We start from the raw sequence: 27,899 nt of genomic DNA on the forward strand, positions 1-27,899 counted from the left end.
TACAGCCCAGGTACCAGGTAGATCCATGCACCAGTAAGAGCACAAGATATCATACCCAAGAAATCACCAACACCCTTGGTCCAATGGTACTATGCCTAGAACAAACCTGAAAGCAAACAATGGGGAGAAAGAAAGATACAAATAGTCAAGCAAACCTTCCTGGGAACAATACACCACAGAAAGAAAGTCAGCCTCCAGAACCCAACAACACTGACATGGAAAAATTTCTCTGCCTGATGGATAAAGAATTAAGAATTGTAATAATTTTTTTAAAAGAAAGGATTTTTTGGTAAGATTTATTTATTTATGCATACAAGAATGGGGTACAGGCCAGAGGTGCAGGCAGTGAGAGGATCCAACACAGACAGAGTGGGGAACAGAACAGGCAGACTGATTGAACTACACTGCTGAGGGGAGCAGTGGGCAAGTCAGGAGAGGTCTGCTGTGCCATGTGGGTAGCTCCCTGGCTGGGGATTGCACTCATGCTGTGGTGGCTGTGGTTAGCTTCATAAGTTGCATCTTAACCCCTTGCTCCACCAGGGAGGCCCAAGAATTGTAATAATTAAAAAAAAACTTCAAGATAGAAGATGCAGAAAAGGAAAAGAAGGATATGAGAAATATAATCAATGAACAGAAGAACAAAATTGAGTCTTTTTTAAAAAATATTTATTTATTTATTTATACAAGCACCGGGGTACAGGCCAGATGTGCGGGAGAGTGAGAGGATTCACCAGAGACAGAGCAGGGAACAGAACAAACAGATTGACAAAATACACTGCTGAGGGGAGCAGCGGATGTGACAGGAGAGTTATGCTGCACCAGGTGGGACCTTCCTCAGCCGCCTGGGATCGAACGGGTGCTGGAGGCTGCGGGCAGCTTCACAGCATGGCGCTCAACCACCTGCGCAACCAGGGGAGGCCCACAAAATTGAGTCTTTAAATAAGAAAATAAGGAACTGCAGGATGTTAAAAGGTCAATGGAAGTGCTAAAAAATTCTGGAAAATGCCATGGAAAAAAAAATAAATGAAATGGAAGAATGAAGTGGTCCACTCAAAGATACAGATATCAAAAGAACCAAGAAATAAAAGGAAAGAGAATTCAAAGGAAAAAGAATGAAGAAATACTTGGAGAAATTTTGACACCACGAGGAAAGGAAATATAAGAATCATAGGAATCTGAGAAGGATAAGAAAGAGACAAGGTAACTGAACAACTGTTCAAGAAAACAATTGAAGGGAACTTCTCAAACTTGAAGAAGGAAATGAAAATAGGCGGAGGGAGCTAGGACACTAAACTATTAGAATGAAAGGACAACTACAGCAAGACACATAATGGTAAAGCCTCCAAGAGCCCAAGACAAAGGAAAAAGAATGAAGCTGACAATGTAGGAGAAATAGATGACCTATAGAGAAAACCAAATTAGGTTGACATCAGATTTCTCTAAAGAAACACTATGGACAAGAAGAGAATGAAGTAATATATTCAAAAAACCCAAGACAAAAATGCCAGCCAAGAATACTTTATCCTGCAAAGTTCTTCATCCTCTGAAGGGAAAAATAAGAACCTTCTCAGACAGACAAAATCTTGAGAAATTCACTTCTACTAAACCTCTACTCCAAGAAATATTACAAGAAGCCCTAAAATCTAAACCAATAAAGGAATGATCAAAGGAAGAAATGATCAAGGTACTGAATAGAACCACAAAAACAATGAACAAAATGAAAATAACAAACTTTGATAATCATCCTGGACATTAATGAACCAAACCCATCAATAAAAAGACACAGAGTAACATGTTGGGTTAGAAAACAAAATCCTCCAGGAAAAACACTGAAGTGCTAAAGATAAACAGAGGTTGAAAGAAAAGGGCTGGGAAATAATTCTACAAGCAAAACAGCACCCAAAAGAAGGCACAGGCAGATAAAGCAGAAATCCAGAGGACAGAGATTACTATGAACATTCACATGCAAACAAGTTCAATAATCTAGATTAGATAGACAAATTCTTAGAACTTCCAAACTGAATAAAGAAGAAATAGAAAATCTAAACAAACAAATGAAAAGCCGCAAAACTGAAACAGTTATCAAAACCTTCCCCCAAAATAAAAGCCCAGGACCAGATGGTTTAACAAATGAGTTCTACCAAACATTCAAAGATGGACTGATGCATATCTTACAAAGTTATATGAAACTAACATTACACTAATACCAAAACCAAAGACAACACACACACACACACACACACGCACGCACACCCCAGACCAACCTCCCTAATAAATACAGATGCAAAAATTACTCAATAAAATCTTAGCAAACCTAATTCAACACAGTATCAAAAGGGTAAAACACCATTACCAAGATGGATTTATTTCAGGGTCATAAGGATGGTTTCATATCCAAAAATTAATCAATGTAATTCAAACATCAACAAAAATAAAAACCATATGATTATGTCAATAGATTCTGAGAAAGCATTTGATAAAGCTCAACATTCATTTATGATGAAGGCTCTCAAAATACTTGGATAGGGTCTCCCTGGTGGTGCAAAGGGTTAAGACACAACCTATGAAGCTATCCGCAGCTACTGAGTTCGATCCCTGGCAAGGGAGCTACCTACAATGTGCAGCAGACCTCTCCTGACTCACCCACTGCTCTCCTCAGTAGTGTATTTCATTCATTCTGCCTGTTCCGTTCCCCACTCTGTCTCTGATGAATCTTCTCATCCCCTACACCTCTGGCCTGTACCAGAGGTATGCATAAATAAATAAATCTTTAAAAAAATACTTGGGATAAAAGGAACATACCATAATATAATAAAGCTATATATGACAAACCCACAGATAACATAATTCTTGTTGGTGAAAAAATAAAAGCCTTTCCTTTAAGGTCTATAACAAGACAAGGATGTCCACTCTCACCACTGCTTTTCTATGTAATACTGAAAGTCCTAGCTAGAGCAATTAGGAAAGAGAAAGACATACACAGAATTCAACAGGGAAAAGTATAAATAATTATTTGCAGATGATATAATAATATATAGACAGAGCCTAAAATCTCCATGGAAATATTAATTAAAATAATAAACCAATTTAGTAAAGTAGAAGGTACAAAATCAACAAACAAAAATCAGTTGCCTTCCTATATGCAAACAATCAGTCTGAAGAGGAGAAAATAAAGACAGTCATCCTATTCACAATTGTACCCCAGTCCCAATTAATGCCTGGAATAAACCTAACAAACATGGTGAAAGACCTATACAAAGAAAATGATAAAACATTGTTAAAAGAAATAGAAGAAGACAAAGAATGGCAAGACATTGCCTGTTCACAGATCAAAAGATTTAGCATCACCAAAATGGCCATCCTACCAAAAGGAATTTGCAGATTCAATACAATTCCAATAAAAATCTCACTGTATAATATATTAAAGAACAACATTAACAGGCAACTTCAATCAGAGACACTCTGTAGGACTAGGGGAGGGAGAGGGATCAAACCAGGGGCAGGAAAAGCACAAAGGACAATGGTGATGGCACACAGGTGAATTGGTGGTGGGAAATTTTTACAGGGACTACAAACTGAGAGGAGAAAGTATGCATTGTACAAAAAGGAAGAATGTTGTAAAAATATACATAAAATAAAAATAAGGAATTAAATAAAGTAATGTAATGAAAAAAACTCAGTGGCATTCTTCAAAGAAATAGAACAAATTGCTGAAATTCACGTGGAATCACAAAAACCCCAAATAGCCAAAACTCACTTGGCTAAAATTACAAGGAGGTACTATACTTCCAGAAGTCAAAGTATACTACAAAGCTATAGTAATAAAACATCATGGTACTGGGGAAAAAACCAGATATACAGACCAATGGAATCAAACTGAAAACCCAGAAATAAAGTCACACACACACACACACACACACACACACTCACGCACACACACTCACACACAGTCAATTAATGTATGACAAAGGAGCAAATAATATACACTGGAGAAAGGACAGTCTCTTCAATAAATGGTGCTGGAAAAATGGACTGCACACGCAAAAGAATGAAACTAGATTACAACCTCACACCATATACATAAAACAAACTCAAATTGGAAAAAATACTTGAATGTAAGACCTGAAACATAAAATATACAGAAGAAAAGATAGGACAAAACATTCCATGACATACAGAAACATCTTTGTGGATTCATCTCCAGAAGCAAAGGAAGTGAAGGAGAAGATAAATAGCTGGGACTACATCAAACAGAAAAGCTTCTGTACAGCAAAGGAGACGATAAGTAAAATGAAGAGACAATCCATACCTTGGGAGAAAATACTTGCACTCCATATATCTGATAAAAGACTGATAACGAATATCTACAAAGAATTTACACAACTCAACAAAAAAGGCAAACAATGCAGTCAAAAAATGGGCAGAAGATCTAAAAAGACTCTTCTCCAAAGAAGAAATGCAAGTGGCCAACAAGCATATGAAAAAATGTTAACCATCACTTATATCAGGGGAATGCAAATTAAAACCACAATGAGATAATACCTCACACTTGTGAGAATGCCTCCCCCACCCCCGCAAGAAAAAACTGGCAACAACCAATCCTGGCGAGGATGTGGAGAAAAGGAACTCTTACACTGCTGGTGGGACTGCAAACTTGCCCTGTCACTATGGAAAGCTGCGGAAAGAACCCTCAAAAATCCTAAAAATGGGTCTTCTGTATGACCCAGTGATTGCACTCTTAGGAATTTACCCAAAGGACACAAAAACACTAATTAGAAAGGGAACCTGTACTCCTATGTTTATTGCAGCATTATGTACAATAACTAAGATATGTGGATGGTCTCATATATAATCTAGAGAAACCAAACAAAAGCTCAAGAAAAAGACAAAACTAGCAAGCTGACCATAGATTTGAAGCATATCGCAAAGAAGGGGTTGATAGGTGGGCAAAACAGGAAGGGATGAACATAAGGGAATATGATGGTGGTTCATGGGTGATATGGTGGTGGAAGAACTATGGGAACTACAATGATGTAAGAAACTTTAAAATATAAATAAAAATTAAAAAAATAGCTAAGTGCTCCAAAACAAATGAACTGATCAAGAAGATGTTGTATATATACACAATGGAATACTAGTCAGTGATCAAAAAGGATAAGCTAATGCCGTTTACAGAAACATGGATGGAGCTGGAAGAGATTATGCTAAGCAAAATAAGTCAGAAGGAAAAAAGAAAAATATCAGATGGTTTCACTTATAGGTGGAAAATAGGGTACCGAACAAAGGGTCAGGAAAAAGCAAAGCTTGCAGGCAAACCATAGATTTGAGGTGTACAGCAGGGGAGGAGGAGAGAAGTAAAATAAGGAGAGAGAAGAGCACAAGGGATTATGGTGATGATTTAGCAGTGCTATGGTGATGGGAGACTTATGGCAACTACACCTGAGGGGAGAAATCAAATATTGTACAAAGTGAACAATGATGTAAGAAAGAGAAAAAAAAAGAAAAACAAACAAACAAACCCCCCCAAGAAGTCTTGGATATTGGAAATGAAAATTGTGGGTCAGAATTCACATTATTATTTATTTAAAAATTTGTATACTTGTCAACATTTTCCAAGCTAAACCTAGAAGGGAATCACTTCCAAAATACCAATAATATGTATCAATTTACCCCAATAAAAAAGACACATAAAAAAATAAAAATGTTACTATGTTTTTATATTTACTAAAATTAAATGAAGAAAATTTAAAATATTAACTTACCAAAGTTTTAGTGCAGTGTCCAAAACCAATGTCATAAGAAATATGATCTGTCATATCTAATATTTTTGGGCCATATGACTCCACGATAATAGAAAGACCAATATTTTCTGGATATACTATTTCAGCCCAAACTGACAGTTTGTCTCCCTTGTCAAAAAAGTGGAAAGGATGAGAAATACTACTTTCAAATGCCACAAAGGGACATTTTTCTTTCGTTTTGAAAGCTACACTTTGAACTTCCATCTTTAAGGGATATTTCTGTGGCTGTATTGTTCCATTTTGAAATACATATATGAGATATAATTGACCAGACGTATCCAAGGAAACTATTGATTTTGTCATGCTATTTGTCCATAGATGTAGCTTTACTGCATCTCTCATTTTAACCTTGAAATAAAACATTATATTATTTTCCATTTTTACCACAACATTTCCATCATAATCTGTAAAAAAAAAAAAAAAAAAGAAAATCTTGTGTTATTCTAAGTGAGCATAAATCCATGCTCCTTTACTTAAGTGGACTTTTAAGTAAATTAATAATTACTGACAAAGACCATTTTTCTAAACTTTTATTGAGAAAACTTTCAAGTGTGCTGGCAAAACCCCACAAATTTACACAATGTTGGAGACTTTCTCTCCTACTTCATAGTAGAATATATTTCCCTGATCCCTTTCTCTGCATTTACTATATCACCCTTTTTTTCTTTTTTAACATTGGCTTTTTATTTTTTAAAATTTATTTATATTTTACATCATTGTTCATTTTTGCACAATATTTGCTTTCTCCTCATTGTCACCATTGTCCCTTGTGCTCAACCCTCTCCTGTTTGATCCCTCTTCCTCCTCCTACCCTGCAGAATGTCTCTGATTTACGGTTGCCTGTTAATTTTGGTATTTATTTATTTCTCCTGATCTCTTATTTGGTCCCCCTGTATTCCTCCTGTAAGTGAAACCCTCTGTTATTTTTCTTTTTCCTTTGATTTATTTCACTGAGCATAATCCCTTCCAGCTTGATCCAAGTTGCACCAAATGGCATGTGTTTATCTTTTTTGATTGCTGAATAGTAAAAATATATTGGATAAAGTATATATATGATATTTAACTATTTAATGTTATATATATTAAATTATAAACATGCAGTTTATGTTTAAAACATATAGTTTAGTTTATATAAACTAAACATACAGTTATATATATTTATGGTTCATAATATATATTTACATATAGACAAAAGAGCTGGAATTAGTGTATTAAATAATAAATAAGGATGATCATGACAGGAATAACATTGCTTTATACACATAGCAATAAACATTGCTTTATATGTACAAATGGAAACCTTAACTCCTACTGTGTCTGTATTGGGAGATAGTGTCTTTAAGGAAGTAATTAAGATTACCTCCTACAAAGTGAGGCCCTAAATCAATAGGCTGGTAGCATTCTCTCTCTCTGCCCACCTCCCCACCCTCTGAGCCCAGAGGAAATGCCATGTACGGACACAGTGAGAAGGTGACCTCCATCCCCAAGCCAAGAAGAGAGTCTTTGACACCTTGATCTTGGACTTCTAGCCCCCCAGAACTGTAAGCAAATGAATTTTTATTATTTAAGCTATCTGGTCTGCAGGTTTTATTAGCAGAGTAACACAGTTGGGATGAAGGAAAAGGGGAGGAGAAGGGCACCTCTTCAGATTCACTCATGTAATAATTACCAACTTTCTGCCCTTACTAGATTGTTATGCCTAAACTATGGCGTTTCCAAGGGAAGTCTCAACCTCTTTGGCTCTGTTGCCATACTTGTAAAATGAACAGTCAGATTAGTTGATTTCATACCTTTCTTTATAGACAAGGCATTTTCTGTGTACAGCTTCTAGGGATATGCTTTCCTTCATTTCCAAAATACACACAAAGAAGGAAGGTGTATTCAGAGAATCAGGGAGGTTCTGAGTGTACTGTGCTTTTATGTATGTTACATTTGGAATCTTAATAAATAAGTGACATTTTCATAAATTATATCCTGATCAAACTCCTAAGTCAAAAATCTTGATTTCGGGGGATCAGAATACTTTATTAAATATCATTGTCAGGGGCCTCCCCGGTGGCGCAGCGGTTGAGCGCTGGGTTGCGAAGCTGCCCGCGGCCTCTGCGACGCAGGTTCGATCCCCGGCTGCTCCCCGGCCACCAGAGGAGGGTCCCACATGGCGCGCAGACCTCTCCTGCCGCCCGCTGCTCCCCTCAGCAGTGTACTTCGGTCCTTCTGCCTGCTCTGCTCCCCGCTCTGGCTCTGGTGAATTCTCTCACCCTCCCGCGCTTCTGACTGTACCCAGTGCATGTATAAACAAACAAATAAATAAATAAAACATGCCTCTATTTAAAAAAAAAAAATCTTAAAAAAAAAAAAATAAATAAATATCATTGTCAGGACTCCCTGGTGGCGCAGCGGTTGAGCACTGGGCTGCGAAGCGCTCTAACAAGTAAGGTTATGAACCTAACAAGTAAGGTTATGTAAAGGTTGGAATATTTTTCAGAGTATTTTAGTGAAACTGTAAATAGAAATGCTCTTAATGTTGAGCCAACATGCAAAGGAATCCAAGCACCAGTGTTTATGTTAGTAACCTTTCACGTTATGCCTCCCTATGTGAGGTAAAATAGTACAGCCAAAGTACGACTTAGCAACCCAGTAAATAGGTAACATTTGTCATACAACTTAGATTTCTATGTACATGGTCTATTATGCTTTGTGTTCTTAGAAACTTCCCAAGGTGGAAGAGGAGAAAGATGAGGTGGATGACATCATAAAATATATCTTCATGTTTGCTGCACAGGATACATATAAATGATGATAAATAAAATTTAAAACCTTATAAGACAAAAAATGCGTATTGTTTTTGGATTTTATAAAATGTTTACTTTGTGATGATGGTTCTTCTTTTCTTTAGCCTGACTTGTTTTCTGTTACCACCTTTTGCCTCACCCTATACCTCTAGATATACTCAATGAATTTCAGTTCCACAAACTGTTCCCTCTTGCCTCCTGGTCTCTGCTTATCTCATTTTCTCAGCCTCAAATGCTACCTCAACCCTTATCCTGACCAGTGATATATTTTTTTCTAATATATAATATTCTTCCTCTGATTTCAGTTTACATTTACTTTTCTTCAGGCCAATTATTTGATCTCATAAATCAGGATTAGATGCCCCTCCTGTATGTTTCCAGCATTCTCTCTTTTGTTTATTAAACTGCTCATTAAAATTATGACTAAGTGAACTTTGGAAGGAATATGAAGTTAAGTTGGAAGTGATTTTAACAATAATAAGGATAAGAACACTATATGTAAAATCTATGGGATATAGCAAAAGCAATACAGAAAAAAATTCAAGCTTTTTGCTTATTCATGCTTTAAATGTTTAGGAGAAAATAAAAAGGCTGAAGTAAATGAACTAATCATTTAACTTATGAAGCTGACTAAAGAACACCTAAGTTACAAAAAGAAAGCAGAGTGAAGAATCAGCAATAACAAAAGCAGAAATTAAGGAATTAAATTAAAAAAATAAAATGGATTCATAAATGGCTTATCCTTTTATCCTTGTTTTTTATCCTTTTCCTCTTTAGTTTATCCTTTTATCCTTTGGTTTATCCTTTTCCTCTTTTTGAAGGAAAAGATGACAACACCAACCCCCCCCCCTAAAATTAGAAACAAACACTTGCAAGCCCAGACTAATGAGATGGTGGGGACACAAACAACATTATAAATGACAAAGAGAATTACAGATATCAAAAGAAATTTAAAAATTGAAGTAGGAAAACTTTGCCAAAGAGTCAGACAATATAAATGTAATGAATAATTTCCTAGGAAAATACAAATTTCTGAAATTGACTCAAGAAGATTTAAACATCAATAAAAGAAAGTAAAAATATTAAAGAAATATAACAATCATGTTTGGGAATACCCAATATTGCAAATATGCAATCCTCCATTCAGTAAGTACTTATTGAACAGCTACTATGACTACACACTGTTCTAGATGCTTGGGAGGGAGTAAAATACAAGGAAAGATCCTTCTTTTGTGTAGTTTATATTCCTGCAGGGAAGGCAGACAATAAACATGAAAATAAGTAAGGTAAATAGGGAGTTTGGGGTTTAAATTAGGAGCCAGAGCTAGAGGGCAAAGAGTGAATATAAACAGGATTCAGAAGATGTCTGAAAACCAAATCTTATGTGCTTCTCCATGTAGGAATCAGAAAGATGAGGATGGAAAAGGGGATGATGAGGAGTAGCCAGAGAAGTAGGAGGAAGACCAAAAAGGCAATACACCAAAAGTTAAGGGGAAAAAAAAAAGTTTCAAGAAAAAGGCCATGATGATCTATCTCAAAACCTGCTGCCAGATCTTGAGCAATCACTTGGAGGTCTGTAAAGTTCAGGTCATTGAGAGCAGTTTCTGCGGAAAATTTGATTTGGATCTGTGGCCTACAGGTTAAGTCTTGGCACCACCATGCTGCAGTGGCAGGAAGGGACAGAGCAGAGTATCTATGATGCTATGCAGATGGGGTAAAGGGAGCGTCCTGGAGCCCCTGGTGGCTTTCTCAGGCTTTTATTGAGCTTTTATATGTAGTGCAGCCACCAGGTACACGGCAGGCAGGGGTGCTGGGGGGCCAGGAGGTCGGCAGGCCTCCAAGCCCCTGGCAAGTCTTCACTCTGCGCTTCTCGGACTTTCTCCCCTTCTCTCTCCCGCCTCTCTCCTCTTGGCTAATATCTCTATACTGCTCCCATGGCCCACAGAAGTAAACAAGACAGCTTACAAAAATGTAACAACTGCAGGTACCCCAGCAGGCAGGGCAATCCTAATGGTGGGAGGGCAGAAAAGCCTGAAAACCATTTCTACACAAGCTATCACCACTATGGCCTGAGTTCAATTCCCTAGCAGGGAGCTACCCCCATAGGGCGCAGCAGACCTCTCCTGTCTCACTGGCTCCTCCCCTCAGCAGTGTATTTCAGTCTTAAAAAAATTGATTTATAAGAATGAGAGGCAGTACTTTCTTGGGGTTTTGTTGTAAGGAGAAGAAAAATTGGTTGGGAGTTGAAGGGTGATACGAGGTTAAGAAAGAGTGGTTATAAACTATGGTGACACTTCCTTAAAGTCCATGGTAAATTTGTCCTTTAACTAGTTTCTTTGAGGATCAAACTTTTAAATTTTTGCATTTTCTATAAAGTTTAGGAGACTACCTTAGGAGTAAAAAGTTTATGAATAGCTACTAATAATTGAACGTTTACGACCGCCAAATATTGTTTTAAGCATTTTATACATAATCCCTTATCTAACCAACATGGCAGACATGTATTCTAGAATAGAAAACTGAGGCTTGGAAAAGTTAAATGACTTGCTTATGAGTTTGAATACAGACTTTTTAAACTACACAACATCTGTTATAGGTCAAATTGTGTCCCCTCAAAAAAGATATGCTGGGGCCTCCCTGGTGGCGCAAGCGGTTGAACGCCACGCTGTGAAGCTGTCCGCACCCCTGCAGCACTGGTTCGATCCTGGCCAGCCAGTGAGGGTCCCACATGGCGCAGCAGACCTCTCCCGTCTCGCCTGCTGCTCCCCTCAGCAGTGTATTTCAGTCAGTCTACCTGTTCTGTTCTCCGCCCTGTCCCTGGTTAATCCTCTCGCCCTCCCGTGCATCTGGCCTGTACCCCGGTTCTTGCATAAATAAAATAAATCTTTAAAAAAAAAACGATATGCTGATGTTTTACCTGCTAGTATTATTCTAGAATATGAACTTATTTGGAAATAGGTGTAATTAGTTAAGATGATGTCATACTGAAGTAGAGTGTGCCCTGGTGTCCTTATAATAAAACGGTTGTGAAGATTCAGGGAAACGCACCATAATGGCAAAGACTAGAATGATGTTGTAAGGCAGGAAATGCAGAGTTTGTCAGGAAGACTCCAGGAGTGAGGGGAAAGCAAGAGAAGATTCCACTTCAGTTTTCGAAGGGAGTTTGGAATTGTCGATACCTGGAATGTGAACCTCTGGTATCTAGAACTGTGAGACAGTAAATTTCTGTTGTTTTAAGCCACCCAATTTGTGGTAATTTGTTAAGAGAGACTTAGAAAATTGATACAAGACATCACTTCCCACACTGAAAAATGCATGAAGTTACTTTGTATCTGCTGATTGACCAAATTGAACTTCTGACAAAAAGTCTGAGTTTCCCATTTTGCTATATGAGAGTATAGTCAACATTAATAGAAACTAAAAGCTATCTATTTTTATGTGGCAAAAAGTATTCCTTTTTAAAAACCTATGTTAAAATTGTTACACAGCATAACAATCCTATTACAAATCTGGAATAATTTTTGTAGAATAAGGATGCCTCACCTATAACAACATCATGAATAGTGCTGTCATGTGATAATTTTGATAGGTTTCCAAATTCTGTAGGTGTTTGTACAACTCCAGTATCTGTGAGATTGTTATAACTATAGTAGATCTTATGCTTGTCCCATAGTACCAATTCTGGAATTGCTGAATAGATAAAATATGGAATTAAAAAACTATTAACACTGATATCTAATGTAAAGTCTTTGCATATCACGTGTGTTGTATCTTCATTATATATCACTAGAAACATTTGTTTGAGGTTTGTACATGTAGTACAGTACTCTAATAACAAAGCAAGTTCCAAAGGGTGTCCTGTATACTCAACATTGTGAATAACCACAGTAGACGATGGTGGTAAATGTAGATGGCCTTTTAGTTTATCAGTAGTCATCACTTTGGCAAATGTAAGAAAACTATATTCAAGATAAACTTCATGTTTTGTCCAGATGGCCACGTTGCTTCTTTTTTCTTTCTCCTGAGACAAAATTAAAAATAATTAGACCACATCTAAGGGAGGAAATCCTATACTGTGAAAAAAACAAAAAAGGACATATAATAATGATAAGTCATTAATTTAAAAATAAAAAATGAGTATTACATAGACATTGAAAAAACTAGATAAATAATAATGCCTCCTTCATAGAGTTTTTCTGAGGAATAAATAAATTTACACATTAAAAAATAGTCTTTGATTTTAAGAACAGTGCTAACAATTTTGTCATCTAATTTTTATCCACTTTTAAAATAACATCAATATAGAAGAATATTAAAACATGAAATTATTAATTCAATAAGGACACGCGATAAATTCTGACACACCAAAAGTGTCATTTTTTGCACAGAGTCCCTTAGATTGCCACTCAGAGATATTATGTTTGAAATTTGGCCCTTCTCCCTCATCTCCCCTCTCCAGGTGTTTGTAATTTTTAGAGTTTACTGGTAATCAAAGAAAGAAACTATCTGAGGTAAAAAGTCATTTTACCAAATGAAGATACAATTTAAAATCTAATGCTTATGTTGCTAAAAATGAGGGTAAAACAATCCTAAAAGTGGAAACAATTAGAATGAAAATGATGAGTCTTTCATAGAAAATACCCACAGTTATTCTTTTCTTGGCAGAGGTAATGGAAAGAGGAATATATCACAAACATGATTAATGGGAATTCCAAGGAGCCCCAGTCATGGGGTGAGTTTTTACCTACCCGCAGTCTTTTCTTTCATAGATCTTCATTAAGTATTTGAGTGCAGTCAACCAAAGATCTTGTGGCAAGGCAGGGGAACTGAGAGATTCCCCCTAAGGTATCCAAGGCCTCTACCAATATGAAGTATTAACTCTCTGAATATGTGAGGGGGCAGGAGCAAGGCAAAAGTTTGAGAGTACTCCATCTTCATTCTGTTTTCTCATTTACCATAGACCGGAAGGGGGACATAATACTGAGAGAAATTTTTCCTCTGAGGCATGCTTGGTCTTTACCGAAAGTATGAAGCAGTCTCCCTGCCTTGATTGGGAGAGACTAAGAAAGGGGAAGGAAGTCCCTCAAGGCATGAAAATCCAGGGGCAGCACAGGTGAAAAGAGATAAGAGATTTCCTCTATCATCAAAAAGCTGGCAGCTAGACTGAGCAGCAGAAAAAGCTCTTCTAGGGTCCATCTAATATGACAAAATTGTTGAAGAATATTGTGGAAAAGATGGGCAATCTGAGGGAATAGATGGGAAATTTCAACTGAGATATGTAAGTAGTAAAAAATGAACAAAATGAAAAAGCTAGAAGTAACAAACATGATACCAGGAATGAAGAAATTATTGGGTGAACAGAAGGCTGAACAGGGAAAAATGAAGGAAAAGAGCAGTGAACTTGAAGATATATTAAAAGCATATATTCAAACTGAAATACAAAGAAAAAATAGATTGAAAAAATGCTAAGAGGTTGTCTTAGGTCTGTGGGGGCAATATTAAATGGTCTCATATATGGTTTTTTGAAATCCTAGGAGGAGAGGAACAAGATAATGGTACAAAAGAAGTATTTGAAGAGATAATGTCCAAGAGCATCCCCCCAAATAATGAAAAACTTAATCCTAGAAATATGAGAAGTCCAGTTGAACCATAACCAGGATAAATGCAAAGGAAAACACACCTAGGAGTTACAAATGCTGAAAGCTAAAGCTAAATAGCAATTACCAAAAGTAATTTTACATTAAAATTCACCTTATGTATATGAGAATAATGATGCAAAAATCACTAATTTTTTACCAAAAATGATGAAGGCTATAAAATAAAATATAATAAAATATCTTTATGGAACAACAAAACCACCTATAATTACATAATTCTGTATTCAGTGAAAAATGGCCTTCAAAAATACAGGCAAAAACTATAGACATTTTTATATAGACAACTGCTGTGAGAACTTGCAGTACAATAAATTTCAGAGAAGTTTTTCAAGCTAAAAGGAGAAGAAATCAAGATGAAGTCGTTATGTGCAGACAAAAAATAAAGCAAACCAAGGAAGTTATAGATATAACACTTATTGTTATTATTTTACACCCATATCTACAACTTTTTAAAGCAAAATATATTAACAATCTACTTTGGGATTTTTAGTTTATTTGAATATTTAGTGTACTTGGAACTTTAATATATCCTTTTCTTAAAACAGAAAAGAATACAAAGGGTGTGGAATTGTATAATTATAAGGTTTTTACAATATGAATTAGATATTATTTGAAAATACAATGATGAATTAAAGATGATTATTGTAAAGCCATGTACAACCACTAAAAAATAGTTTTGAATAAAAAAATCAGTGAGGAAACAACATAGATATAATAAAAATACTGGATTTATCCAGAGTAAGATAAGAAAGTAGAAACAAAGAAATAAAGAACAAAAGATTAATAAGAAATAATTAATAAGATTGAAGACTTAAATCCCACTATAGCAACAGTTGCATTTAATTAAGTGGAGTAAACCCTACTAATTTTTTTTTTTTTTTAATTGTGGCCTCCCTGGTGGCCTAGGGGTTAGGTCTCAGGGCTATCACTACTCTGGCCTGAGTTCAATCCCCAGCCAGGGAGATAACCCATATATGGTGCAGCAGACCTCTCCTGTCTTGCCCACTGCTCCCCTTGGAAGTGTATTTCAGTAAATCCGCCTATTCTGCTCCCTACTCTGTCTCTGGCGAATCTTCTCATTCCCTACATCTCTAACCTACACCCTAGCTCTTCTACACACAAAAAAATAATAAATATTTTATTTCATTTTTATTGAGGTTATGTTGGTTTAAAACTCTGTCTATGATTCAGGTGTGTAGGATGACCCCTTTTCAGATGCAGGTTGGTAACACCATACCCAGCACACTGAGACACCCATAGTCCACCATTGTCCACTGGGCCCTGTCTACACCCTGCTCTCCAACCTTCCCTTCCCCTGGTGGTCTCAATTCTACAATCAAATATCTAGGGCTTCATACAGGTTTGGCACTAAGTCTTGTTTTATTTCTCTTTTTACACATACAATTGAAAAGGTCTGGTATTTGTCTTTCTCCTGAATTATTTCACTTAGCATTAGCCCCTCCAGTTCCATCCATGTTGTCACAACTGGCAAGGGATCATCTATTTTAATTTTTATATGTCTCAGTATAGGTTTCATTTTGTTTAGGTGCCCTGTGGCACTTTCAGCTTTCTGGTTTGTACATGTAGTCTCTTCCCTAGGTTTCAGAAGTTTTCCTTCATTACTTCTTTAAATAGACTTTTCTGTTCCTTTCTCACTCTTTGCCCCTCTGGTATTCCCATTATTCTTATGTTGCCTTTCCTCATGAAGTAGAAGAAATCTCAGAGAACTTCTTCATTTTTTTCTTCATTTTTCTTTTTCCTGTTCTACCTGTTCTTTGTTCTTCCTGTTCTTTGTTAATTCACACTTTCAAGTACACTGAATCATTTTTCCATTGGAACTAGTCTACTTCACTGACTTTCTCCTGAAATTTTCATCTGCTGTATATCTCTCTTTATATCCTGAAACTCTATTGTTATCTTATTGAGCTCTTCGTTTTCTACCTTCAATTTATTGATTCTTTTTCTAAAAACATTCATTATTTTTCCGAGCTTTCTTGGTGTTCTTCCATTTCTTTATCATGGCAATTTTATATGCTACCTCTGATAATAAGAACATCTTCCACTTCTTTGATGTTGGGTTCTGGGGGTTTGTTGCCTCAGTGTATATAATGTCATTCCCTGGAAAACTCACAAGGCTGTTTGTTGTGATGTTACCCTCTACCCATTATTTGCTTTGGGGCCCAGCTGCTGTAGGTGAGGCTTCCGCTGCTTGGGGTTCCTCCCCTGCACTGGTCAAGGGTCTCACTAGTCTGGGTGGGCAGCTTGTGGGGTCTTTGCAGGTTCTGAGTCTTCTGACACCAACCTTCTGCCGTGGGTCTGGGGTCCCAATGATTGAGTGGAAGGCTTGGTATTTCTTAAGGGAGCTGTAGTAGCTTGGCTTTCAAGTCATTTATCCATTTTATTTATAGTTTTGAATTTGTTTCAACTTAGTGTGTATAATTGCATGTAACATGCTCTTAATAGCAACAGGCTTTATAGTGATTCTACTTCTCTCAATCCTGATATTGGTAATTTATATCTTCTCTCTTTTTTAAGTGACTGAAAAATAATCAATTTTGAGACTTTTAGCAAGATGGCAACAAAGGATGGAGAACCTCACACTCTGTGTATTCTTGGCCCCATTACTGCAGAAAGAAGCTGAAAATACCCCACGGTAAGATAGAGGGCTATGGAGGGCACCTGAAACAACATACATAGATGGAAGCCCCTGCAGCTGCAACCAGAGGCTCACTACAGGCCAGCTAAGGACTGAGGGAACAGGGTTAAGGTCACACCCAGGTACACCTAGTTGGGGAAACCAAACCTTCAGTTCCACACTTGAGAGGCATGTGGTCCTCAGTCTCTAGATCCCACTCCCATTTTAGATAGGAATCCAGCTTCCCCTTGACATCAGACTATCTCCTGATATCAGAGAAGAAGCACCCCATCCTCAGAGATCCCTGAGGGAGTCAGGAACTCACTCTAACCGTTGGGCAAAACAGCAGCAATGCCCTGCTTTCAGGGCCCATTATCAGAGCCGGGGAGCTCAGTCTGGCTCGAAGTCTTTGGTCTTAGGAGTCACAGCCCTGTCTCCAGAGACCTACTGCTTTTCAGCAGAAGTGTGACCAAGTGCGGCCACACCCTGACAGCTTCTTCAGCCAAGCACATGTGACCCAGCAGGCTAGCAATCTTCCCTCCTAGCAGCATCCCGCCCAAGCCTGTTGCTTCCTGTATGGAGCCACATCAAACCCTCTCCCTCACAGAGGCTTTTGCCCAAGTGCATCTGATTCTGACAGGCTTCCAGGACAGTGCATTAGCCTGGGATCCATGGTGTAGGCAGGGGGCCCAGCTCTGCCTCTGGCTGTCAGAGCCACAATACTCCACTGCAGATGCCATATGCCTTTCCCCTTCTAGTAGCCACTGGTGTTGTGGGAATCCTGCACTCATCTCCCAATTGTGGGAAAGAACGGGGCAACTCCTAGTTTCCTTCAACCAGCAACAAGAGCTACGCCACCCCCAGGCTCCAGTTTCAAGCTGTAGAAATCAGACTCTATCCACCAGTTTGGGTAATGAGTACTAAGTTACAGTTTCCAACAGGGAAAGCCAAACTATAAGCTACCTGCATCCAGAAATCATTTGCTTGAGCTAGAAAGAGAATCCTGCCCCCTTTCCCCCCAACTTCCAGATCCAGCTGTGGGAACCTGACAGCTAGAAAACCCATAATAAGGAGGTTCCACTGAGAGCAAAACGGATGGAGTTGAAAGACATAATGCTAAGTGAAATAAGTGAAGAGAGATAAATACCAGATGGTGTCACTAATATGCGGAATATAGAAATGAAACTATGTATAGAGAAAGAAAACCTTAAAAGCTAGCTCTTGAAAGCTGACATTAGAACTGAAGTATCCAAAGGGGAGAGAGGGAGAGGAATAAGAATAAAGAGAGAAGGAAGCACAGAGGACTATGGTGGTAGACTATGGGTGATTTGGTGGCGAGTACCCTGGTGGGGAGAATCCTGTTTCACAATTAAAAGAATAAAATATTTAAAAACAAACAAACATAGATTATCCAAGTTCTCTTTACAACTCTGCCTTAACTTTAGTGGTACATGCTGTTGCAAACTGGCAAGAATTTATTCCCAGAAAGAAAAGCTGTAATAAAGAAGGAACATGATTGCTGGCATATTTGTGCATGGAAATACTTCCTCTAAAGGAGCAGGTTCACAAATAGAAAACCCAGAAATAAACCCACTGATCTATGGTCAACTAATCTTCGACAAAGGAGCAAAGAATACTCACTGGAGCAAAGAAAGTTTGTTCAATAAATGGTGCTGAAAAAACTGGGTTGCTACATGTAAAAGAATGAAGCTTGACCACTACCTCACACCATGCACAAAAACCAACTCAAAATGCATTAAAGAACTAGACATAAGACCTGAAACCATAAAATACATAGAAGGAAATATAGGCGAAACACTCCATGACATGTACCTCAAGGACATCTTTACAGATGCATCACCCAAAGCAGTGATAGAGAAGGCAAAGATAAACAGCTGGGACTACATCAAATTAAGGAGCTTCTGCACAGCAAAAGAGACAATAACAAAAACAAAGAGAAACCCCACTGACTGGGAGAACATTTTTGCACACAACACTAATGATAAAGGACTGATCACAAATATCTACAAAGAGCTGATGAGACTCAACAACAACAAAGAAAATAATCCAGTCAAAAAATGGACAGAAGAGCTAAAAAGAAACTTCTCTGAAGAGGAAATACAAATGGCCAACAGACATATGAAAAAATGTTCAACGTCACTTGTAATCAGGGAAATGCAAATCAAAACTACAATGAGATACCATCTTACACCAGGGAGAATGGCACATATTAAAAAATCTAGCAACAACAAATGTTGGCGAGGATGTGGAGAGAAAGGAACTCTCCTGCACTGCTGGTGGGAGTGCAAATTGGTCCAACCACTATGGAGAGCTGTGTGGAGATTCCTCGACCTACTAAAGATAGAGCTTCCATATGATCCAGCAATTCCACTCCTAGGTATTTACCCAAAGGACACAGAAACATCAATTCCAAAGAGCACCTGCATCCCTATGTTTATAGCAGCACTGTTTACAATAGCTAAGCTATGGAAACAACCCAAATGCCCCAAAATAGATGACTGGATCAAGAAGATGTGGTCCATATATACCATGGAATATTACTCAGCATTCAAAAAAGATAAACACATGCAATTTGTTAGCAACATGGATGGAGCTGGAAGGGATCATGCTCAGCAAAATAAGCCAGAAAGAAAAAGAAAAAATACCAGATGGTCTCACTCATAACAGGAATCTAGAAAACCTAAATATGGACCAGGAAAAAGAATAACTATAAGAAAGGAAAAAATCAAAATCAACAAACAACTATGGACCAGAGACACTCTTTGGAGGGGGGGAAGGAGGGATTGGGGTCAAAATCAGGGTTGCAATTGTATTGTATGGGGAATATAAAAATATAAAAAAATAAAATAAAAAAATCCTAAAAAAAAAAAATAAAGGAGCAGGTTCATCTGATTCATCTTTCAAACTTTCCCACATGACACCACCATGATGATTTTTTCAGCAAGGAGGTTAATTGGACACACACACACACACGCTAAGATTCTACAACTTCAGCCTTGCACACACTGCATATAATTGTCTTCAGAGCATATAATTGTCTGCAAAGAGCAGCTGCTCTGTGTTTTTGCACAGAAATGAAATTCTTGTTGCTTTTTTTATGCCCTGTTAGAAGCAAACACGGTTTACCTGGAATCTTTCTGGTCTTCAGCTTCTGTTGGAATGCCAAAACATGCCTAGTAAGCAATGGCTGAAAAACATGCTTCTACCCAGACTAAAAATAAAAATGTGGTCTGTTCATATTCTACCCATATTACTGAATGCCTTCACCAGGTTCTAGCTTCATGATTTAAGTGTCATACTGTGGCAAGAGTCAATATTATTGAGAATAAACAATCCCTAAGCCTGGATTTTACCTAAGCCTGGATGCATATTTCCACAAAATTTACCTTTTAATTTGCAATTTAATTGGCAATTTACCAATTTTATTTCCGGACAATTTACCTAAGCCTGGATGCATATTTCCTTCCTTTGATTTCCTCTAATAAGTATACTGGTAACATGAAAAAAATAATCAATTTTATTAATCTTCTCAGGGAGCAGGGCTTTTTGTTCACTGATTTTTCTCTGCAGTTTTTCTGTTTTCTATGCCATTAATTTATCCAAAGATTTTTATTTATTTTTTTGATATTTGTTTGTGTTTTTAATCATTGGATTGTTTGCCCAATGACTTTTAAATTATTTCCTTTTTTTTGTTTTACTTCTTTTTTTCCTAGTTTCTTATAGTGCAATAGAGATTGGTGATTTCAGACATTATTTTTTTCTAATATGAGGGACTAATACAGTAAATTTCCCTTCTAATTCTGCTTTAGCATCATCCCACGAATTCTGATGTGTTCAGTTTTCATTTTCTTTAGTTCAACTAACTTTTGATTCGTTTAAATTTGTCTTTGACTCATAAATTATTTAGAAATGTGTTAGTTTCCTAATATTTTGGTATGTGGCAGATATCTTTTTGTTATGTATCTAATTTAATTATTTTTTATAAAAGATTTATTTATTTATGCATACAAGAACTGGGGTACAGGCCAGAGGTGCGGTGGGTGAGAGGATTCACCAGAGACAGAGTGGGGAACAGAACAGGCAGACTGACTGAAATACACTGCTGAGGGGAGCAGTGGGTGAGACAGGAGAAGTCAGCTGTGCCGTGTGGGTAACTCCCTGGCCGGGTGGGGATCAAACTCATGCTGCAGAGGCTGCAGATTGCTTCATAGTGCTGTGCTTAAGCCCCTGCACCACCAAGGAGGCCCCTAATTTAATTATGTAGTCAGATAACACACTCTATTTTATGTGACAACTTTTAAACACATCAAGACTCATTTTATGGCCCAGAAAATGTTTTATTTTGGTAAAAATTCTATGCGCATTCTTTTTAAAGATTTATTTATTTTTTTATACAAGAGCTGGGGTACAGACCAGAGGTGTGGGGGGTGAGAGGATTCACCTGAGACAGAGCAGGGAGCAGAACAGGCAGATGATAGAAAAAACACTGCTGAGGGGAGCAGCGGGTGCAGCAGGAGAGGTCTGTGGTACCATGTGGGATTCTCGCTGGCCAACCAGAATCGAACCCGTGCTGCAGAGGCTGTGGACAGCTTCATAGCACGGCATTCAACCCGCTGTGCCACTGGGGAGGCCCCCTATGTACATTTGAAGAAAATATGGATTTTGCTCTTGGGTCACATATTCTATAAACCCCAATTGATTCAGAAGGTTGATAGTGTTGTTCAAGTCAACACCCTTACTAATTTTCTATTTGTCCTATTAATTATTAAGAAAAAGTATTGAAGCATTTAAAAGTATAGTTTTCTCTATTTACCCTGTGTTTCACATTTTACTTTGTGCATTTTGAAGTTCTGTATTTAGATTCATAAACACTATGATTTTTATGTGCTCTTGATGAATTAACTCAATTGTTGCTATAAAATGATGCTATTTATTCCTAGTAATAGTTTTTGTTCTAAATATAATTTAATAATACTATAGCTACTTTCTGAATTTCACTTAGTATTTTATTAGGTTATTTCATACATTTCATTGAAATTCTTTGTCATTGTTTCATGTAGAAAAACAAATATGATAATTTCTATTTTTCAATATCTCTTGATCTGAATTAGAAGTTTCTAATGTAAGAATTTAATGCTATACATTTTTCTGTAAGTACTGCTTTAACAGCATTCTGTAAAATTGGATATTTTATATTTTAATTTTTATTCAGTTGATTTTCTAATGTCCCTTAAGAAGTCTTATTTTACACGAGTTATTTAGAAATGTGTGGTTTAATTTCCAAGAACTGGAGTATTTTTAAATGACTCCTAGTTTAATTCCATTTTGCTCAGAGACCATATTTTGTATGGTTTACTTTCTTTTAAAACTGCTAAGACTTGTCTTATCATTTGCCCATATGGTCTATCTTGGTAAATGATCCACCAACACTTGCCAAGAATGTGTATTCCACAGTTTGGGGGTAGAATGCTCTATAAATATCAGTTCAGTCCAGTTGGTTGTTGAGTTCTTCCATATTCTTGCCTATTTTCTTAGTCTCTCTTTATCTGTAATCATGGATTTATCTATCTCTTATTTCAATTCTACCAGTTTTGATATAGTTTTAATATGTTTTATTTTTATGTTCATTCAGTTTTAAATGATCCCCAATTCCTGTTAAGGTATGTTTCCTCATGTAGTTTTCAAAAAAATCAATTTCTGGTTTACACTGTTAAAATCAGAGAACATACTTTGATTTCTATGTTTTTAAATTTGTTAACGTTTATTTTTTGTTTTAAAATACTATTTGTCTATCTTGCTTAATATTCCATGTCCGCTTGAAAGGAATGTATTTTCTTCTTTTGATGGCTGGACAATATTCTACAATTTCTTATTAGGTCAAGTTGGTTGATAGTGTTAATTAAGGCCAGCAAACTTTTTCTGGAAAGGACTGTATAGTGAACATTTTTCGGGCTATATTTCTGCAACAAAATATTTGTAAATATTTTGTAGGCTGCATGGTTTCTGTTGCAAATTTTCATCTCTATTGTTGCAGTACAAAAGCTGCTAAGATAGTATGTATATAAAACAAGGATGGATATATTTCAATACAAGTATTTACAGGGTACATTTTGGGTGCTGGGTCATAGTTTTCTCACCCCTAGTATTGTTCATCCTTGTATATCCTGGTTGATTTTCTGTTCATTTGTTTTATCTACTACTGAAAAATGAGTGTGAAAATCTTCCAATAAATTTGTAGATTTATGCATTTCTTTCATCCAGCCAATTAATTTTGGTTTATGTGTTTTGAAACTCAGTTATTAGGTGCATAGACATTTAGGATTGTTATGTCTTCTTGATGAGTTGACTCTTTAATCATTTTGTATATATTCCTATTTACCCTGATTGTTTTCCTAGCTTGTTGGATAGTAATAAAGTCACTTAAGCTTTCTTTTAATTGGTGTTTGATGGTATATCTTTTTCCAGTGTCTTACTTTTAATCCAGCTACATCATTATATGTAACTTGGGCTTCTAATAGAAAGCATACAGTTTTTCAAAACCTGACAATCTCTGTCTTTTAGTTTAGTGGTTTTACAGTTGATATGTTTATATTTAGCAAAATCATTTCATTGTATTCAGTTTGTATTCTCAGGCTTTTCCCCAGTGTTTCTCTTTTTCTGCCTTTTTTTTTTTTTGGATTTGAAAAAAAAAAGGTCTTCCATTTAAATTTATTTTCTTTACCATGTATATATATGTACTTATTTTTTTGTGTGCCTGCTCTAGGGGTTACAACATTTTTCATAGAATTAATATTTTAGCATTTCAAGTGGAATGAAAAACCCTCACTACCCCATAGGCTCCTTTGTGCTCATCATTGGTAATAGTTGTCATATTTACTATATGAAAATACATTAAAACCCCGCAACAGAAGATATATGTTTCTTTTCTTTCAGCACTTTTGTAATCTCTAGCACTTGAGATGTGCCATCAACTGATTCATTGTTTTCTGGCACATTATGTATCGTTTTTCTCAGTTTGCTTTCAAATTTTTCCCTTTGGTTTTCAGTAGTTTATGAATTTGCTTGTAATGATCTTATTTGTAATTTGCTAAACTCCATACTTTTTTTTTGCTTAATTGGAAAGTTATTAGCCATTGTCTATTCAGATATATCATTTCTACTCTTTCTTCTTTCCCTCTTGAGCTCCAATGACATAAACATTAGACCCTTTACATCATCCCCATTAATTTCTGAGACTTGGTTCAATTTTGACAAGTATTTTCTCTTGTTTAGAGAAAAAAGTTTTATTGATGCAAGCTTTAGTCTTATTGGCTCTTTCCTCTGTCATGTCATCTCCATTCTGCTGTTGAGCACATCTAATAAATTTTTATTGCAGTTATTTTAATTATATTCTGAAATCTCTGGGTTTGATCCTTAAAATAGTTTTAAAAATTCTTGTTTTTGAGAATAGTTTCATCAAATAAGTGTAATTTTAGATTGACAATAACTTTGTCTCCGTTATTTGAGAATTATACCATCTGTTGGCTAACATTGATGCTGCCTACTTGTTTTATTGTCATTACTTTTTGTAATTTGTATTTTCTGTCTAGATAATTTTAATCTCTCTTGTTAGTTGAAGATCTATGAAAATTTCATTATTTTGTGTTTAAACACATTCTGTTTTTCTCTATCAATTGGGAAGTATTTCTGGATTAAGAACTGATATCTTTATGTCTGAAAACTTTCCATCTCTTTCCCGTTTGGAATTCTGGTCAGATATATATTGGATCATCTCTTTTCCATTCTTCCCTTTAACCCTTCTTACTCTCTATTCTTGTTATGTTTTTTCATCTCTTTTTCTCTTAAATTTTCATCTTGTTTCATTTCTTCTAATGTATTTTTAGTGCATTACTTTTGTTGTATCCAATTTATTTAAACCATCTGTTGAATTTTACATTTCAAGTATTAGCTTCATTTAAGATTTTTAATGAAATTTAATATTTAACATACTAAAAATTTTTAAACATAGTCCACACATGCACAAAATATAATTACATATATGAAAGATTTATGACAAAATACTTCCACGTGCTACATATGCTCATTCTCAGTCACTACATCTTTCTAGGATAAGCACTATTTGAGATTTTATGAAAATGACTTCCTTGCTTTTAAGTCTTACTAATTGCTTTGCCATTCAATGATCTTGGAGGAATGATTCTGCTCTTTGTTTTCTGTTGACTTCCTTGGTATCTTATATTTTCATATGTTTTGCCATTTTGGAATGTGATTTTATTTACTCAGAAAGTTATTTGCACAGAATTTTCAAAGCATGAGTGTAAGGTAATTTTCTCCAGAAAGGATCTGTGCTTGTTATATAGGTTAAACTTAATATCTTTTTTGAACCAGTCAGGTACTATGAATTTGAGTCCCAAAGTGCTTGTGGGTTGACTCATTGTCATGAATTCTAAAGACATTTTTTCTCTCCTTCTAAAAGTTAAAACTGAGATGGACTTAATTTTGTTGGAAAAATATTGAAGGCTCTTATTGTTTGTAAAAAATTATTCCAAGTACTAGAGGTCTAAATATGTGGGATCAGCACATGACCTCAGGGCAACTGAGATTTCAGAATTTATGACTCTGGACTAGTGTTCCAGAACTCCTGTTTCCTTTTATGATTTCCCTTATTGACATGTAAGTTTAGCTATGTGTTTAAAATGTGTAAATTTCCGTGCAGCTTTCTAGGTGTGTACAGTAAGTGATTTTCAGACTTTTCTGCCCTTCCGCCATTAGGATTGCATGCCTGATAGGGGCACCTGCATCTTGTTACACTGGTATTTTCAGTTGTGTTGTTTACTCTTGTGGGCCATGGCTGTAGTATTGATATATTTGCCAGGAGAAGCAGAGGCAGGAGAGAGAACAGGAGAGAAAAAAGAAAGAAGGAGAGAGAGCCCAGTAAAGAGAAAAGGTTCACCAGGGGCTAGGGGGCCTGCCAGCCTCCTGGCCCCCCATGTGCCTGCCATATACCTGGTTGCTGCATTATATGTAAAAGCAAAATAAAAGCCTAAGAAAACCACAGAGGGCTCCAGGACTCTCCTTTGTCCATCTGCTTGGATCAGAGAGAACCAGCTCTGTGTCCCTCCTGGCATTACAAGGTGTTTTTCAATGAGATAGTTTCAGAATATCTTATTAACTAACTCTATTGTTAAAAATGGAAGAGTTAATTCATTTTTGAGAGCACAGAGTGTTTGTTTAATAAAAGCAATTTGGGGGCCTCCCTGCTGGCATAAGGAGTTAAGACGCAACCTATGAGGCTCGCCACAGCCACTGCAGCATGAGTTCGATCCCCAGCCAGCGAGCAACCCACATGGCTCAGCAGACCTCTCCTGACTCACCTGCTGCTCCTCTCAGCAGTGCATTTCAGTTGATCTGCCTGTTCTGTTCCCCATTCTGTCTCTGGTGAATCCTCTCACCCCCTCCCCCACAACTCTGGCCTGTACTCCAGTTCTTGTATGTATAAATAAACAAATCTTTAAAACAACAACAATAACAACAAATGAATTATAGTGAAAAAAAAAAGAAAAACAATTTAGGAGGTTTTTTTCTTTTTGTTAACATCAAGGTAAGCCCAAATTCTCTTAATAAGACTTAATGACCTGCATTATAATATACAAGATCCATTTTATTCTCAGTTGGAGGTTCATCACTTAACAGAGATTGCTGTGAAGTTAATTTAGGAAAATAGAACTATTTACAATCATAAAAAATAAATCTAAAATAATCTGTATCCTACAGTCTCTGATACATCACCAAAAAATGGTATAGCAAATATGTAATATGAATATCTTTTACTAACCTTGAGTAAATAATTGGTCCAACACCATTTTCTTGATGTGATGCCAATAATTCCATCATTGGGAAGATCAAAAAGTTTTCCTAGTCTTAAAAATATATAATAACGTCTTATAAAAAGCTTATCAATTATTAGAAGAAATATTCCATCCCGTGAGAAGCTCACATCAGACACTTTGTGTCTGTCCTCATCAGACAGCATATTTGGAGGCACTCTGAGTCTGGTCCAAGATTGGAATGAATCATTTGTTTGAAAGGTCTCCATATCAGCTACCACAACAGCTACAGAAGGAAAACAAGCATCCCAGTCTGCAATTAACTGACTACCACGCGGTGAAGAGATTGGTAAATAACCAGAAACCTCTGCCATTGTCCACAAAGGATAGGTAAGCTGAAGCCGAGAGTCTGCAGTAAAGCAATCTTGTAAAGCCACTGGTTTTCCCTTAATCTCCATTAGTATATCATTGTCTGTCATTGGTATGGTGATATGCCAGGTCCTGAGACAAGAAAATAGAAAGTACAAGAATAAAATGGTCTTTTCTATTCCTCTCATCCATCTTTCACAGTGCTGACATATAATGTTTTTTTAAAAAAAAATTCAAAATTTTTATTTTTAAACAAATCTGGGTGAAACAAATCAAATTATAACCGAATTGCTACCACTTCCTATTTCTCTTCATTCTTTTGTCAAAGGAAAACATTCTTGACTCTTTAGACAATTCTGCAATATGTTTCTAGATTCTCAAATATACTGCAATATTAACCATGTGGTAAAATGCAGAGGTAATTTGGTGCTTGTTTTATGGGATTTCCTTCATTACTCTCTGGGTTGAAAGTACTGTTTACTGGATATAAGCTTTGATCTTTTCTTGTTTACTAAAGCACATTCTTTGGTAATTCTCTGTGAAAGGGCACATAATTTTTTGAGCCCATGTCTCACTGTCTTGGAGAAAGAGAAAGTTTGAGCATCCCTGCTACCAGTCACTGAGCACCCAACCAAGACTTAGGGGAACAGGCCCTGATGAGAGCGCAGGCCAGCTTGGGAATAGGATTAGACACCACACACATAGCTAGGCAACACAAAATTCAGCAATGGGAAAAGGGGAAAATACAGCAAATGGGCACACAGTTCTTCAGGGTAACAAAACACCACAGAGAGAGA

The 27,899-nt window shown here is 36.6% G+C and overlaps 1 protein-coding gene across 1 annotated transcript in view; it reads right to left on the bottom strand.

Annotated features, from left to right (window-relative positions):
* CATSPERE (catsper channel auxiliary subunit epsilon) overlaps positions 1–27,899 on the bottom strand; it is a gene marked incomplete at both ends in the record, with an annotated part of 196,717 nt that overhangs the window by 85,753 nt on the left and 83,065 nt on the right. Inside the window, 3 exons of the mRNA XM_084254054.1 lie at positions 5,763–6,205; positions 12,137–12,614; positions 26,742–27,234. Coding sequence (XP_084110180.1) covers positions 5,763–6,205; positions 12,137–12,614; positions 26,742–27,234 — 1,414 coding nt within the window. The remainder of the gene's footprint in view (positions 1–5,762; positions 6,206–12,136; positions 12,615–26,741; positions 27,235–27,899) is intronic.

The sequence above is a fragment of the Talpa europaea genome (genome assembly GCF_964194135.1).
Source record: "Talpa europaea genome assembly, chromosome: 14".
In the NCBI taxonomy this organism is placed as follows: domain Eukaryota; kingdom Metazoa; phylum Chordata; class Mammalia; order Eulipotyphla; family Talpidae; genus Talpa; species Talpa europaea.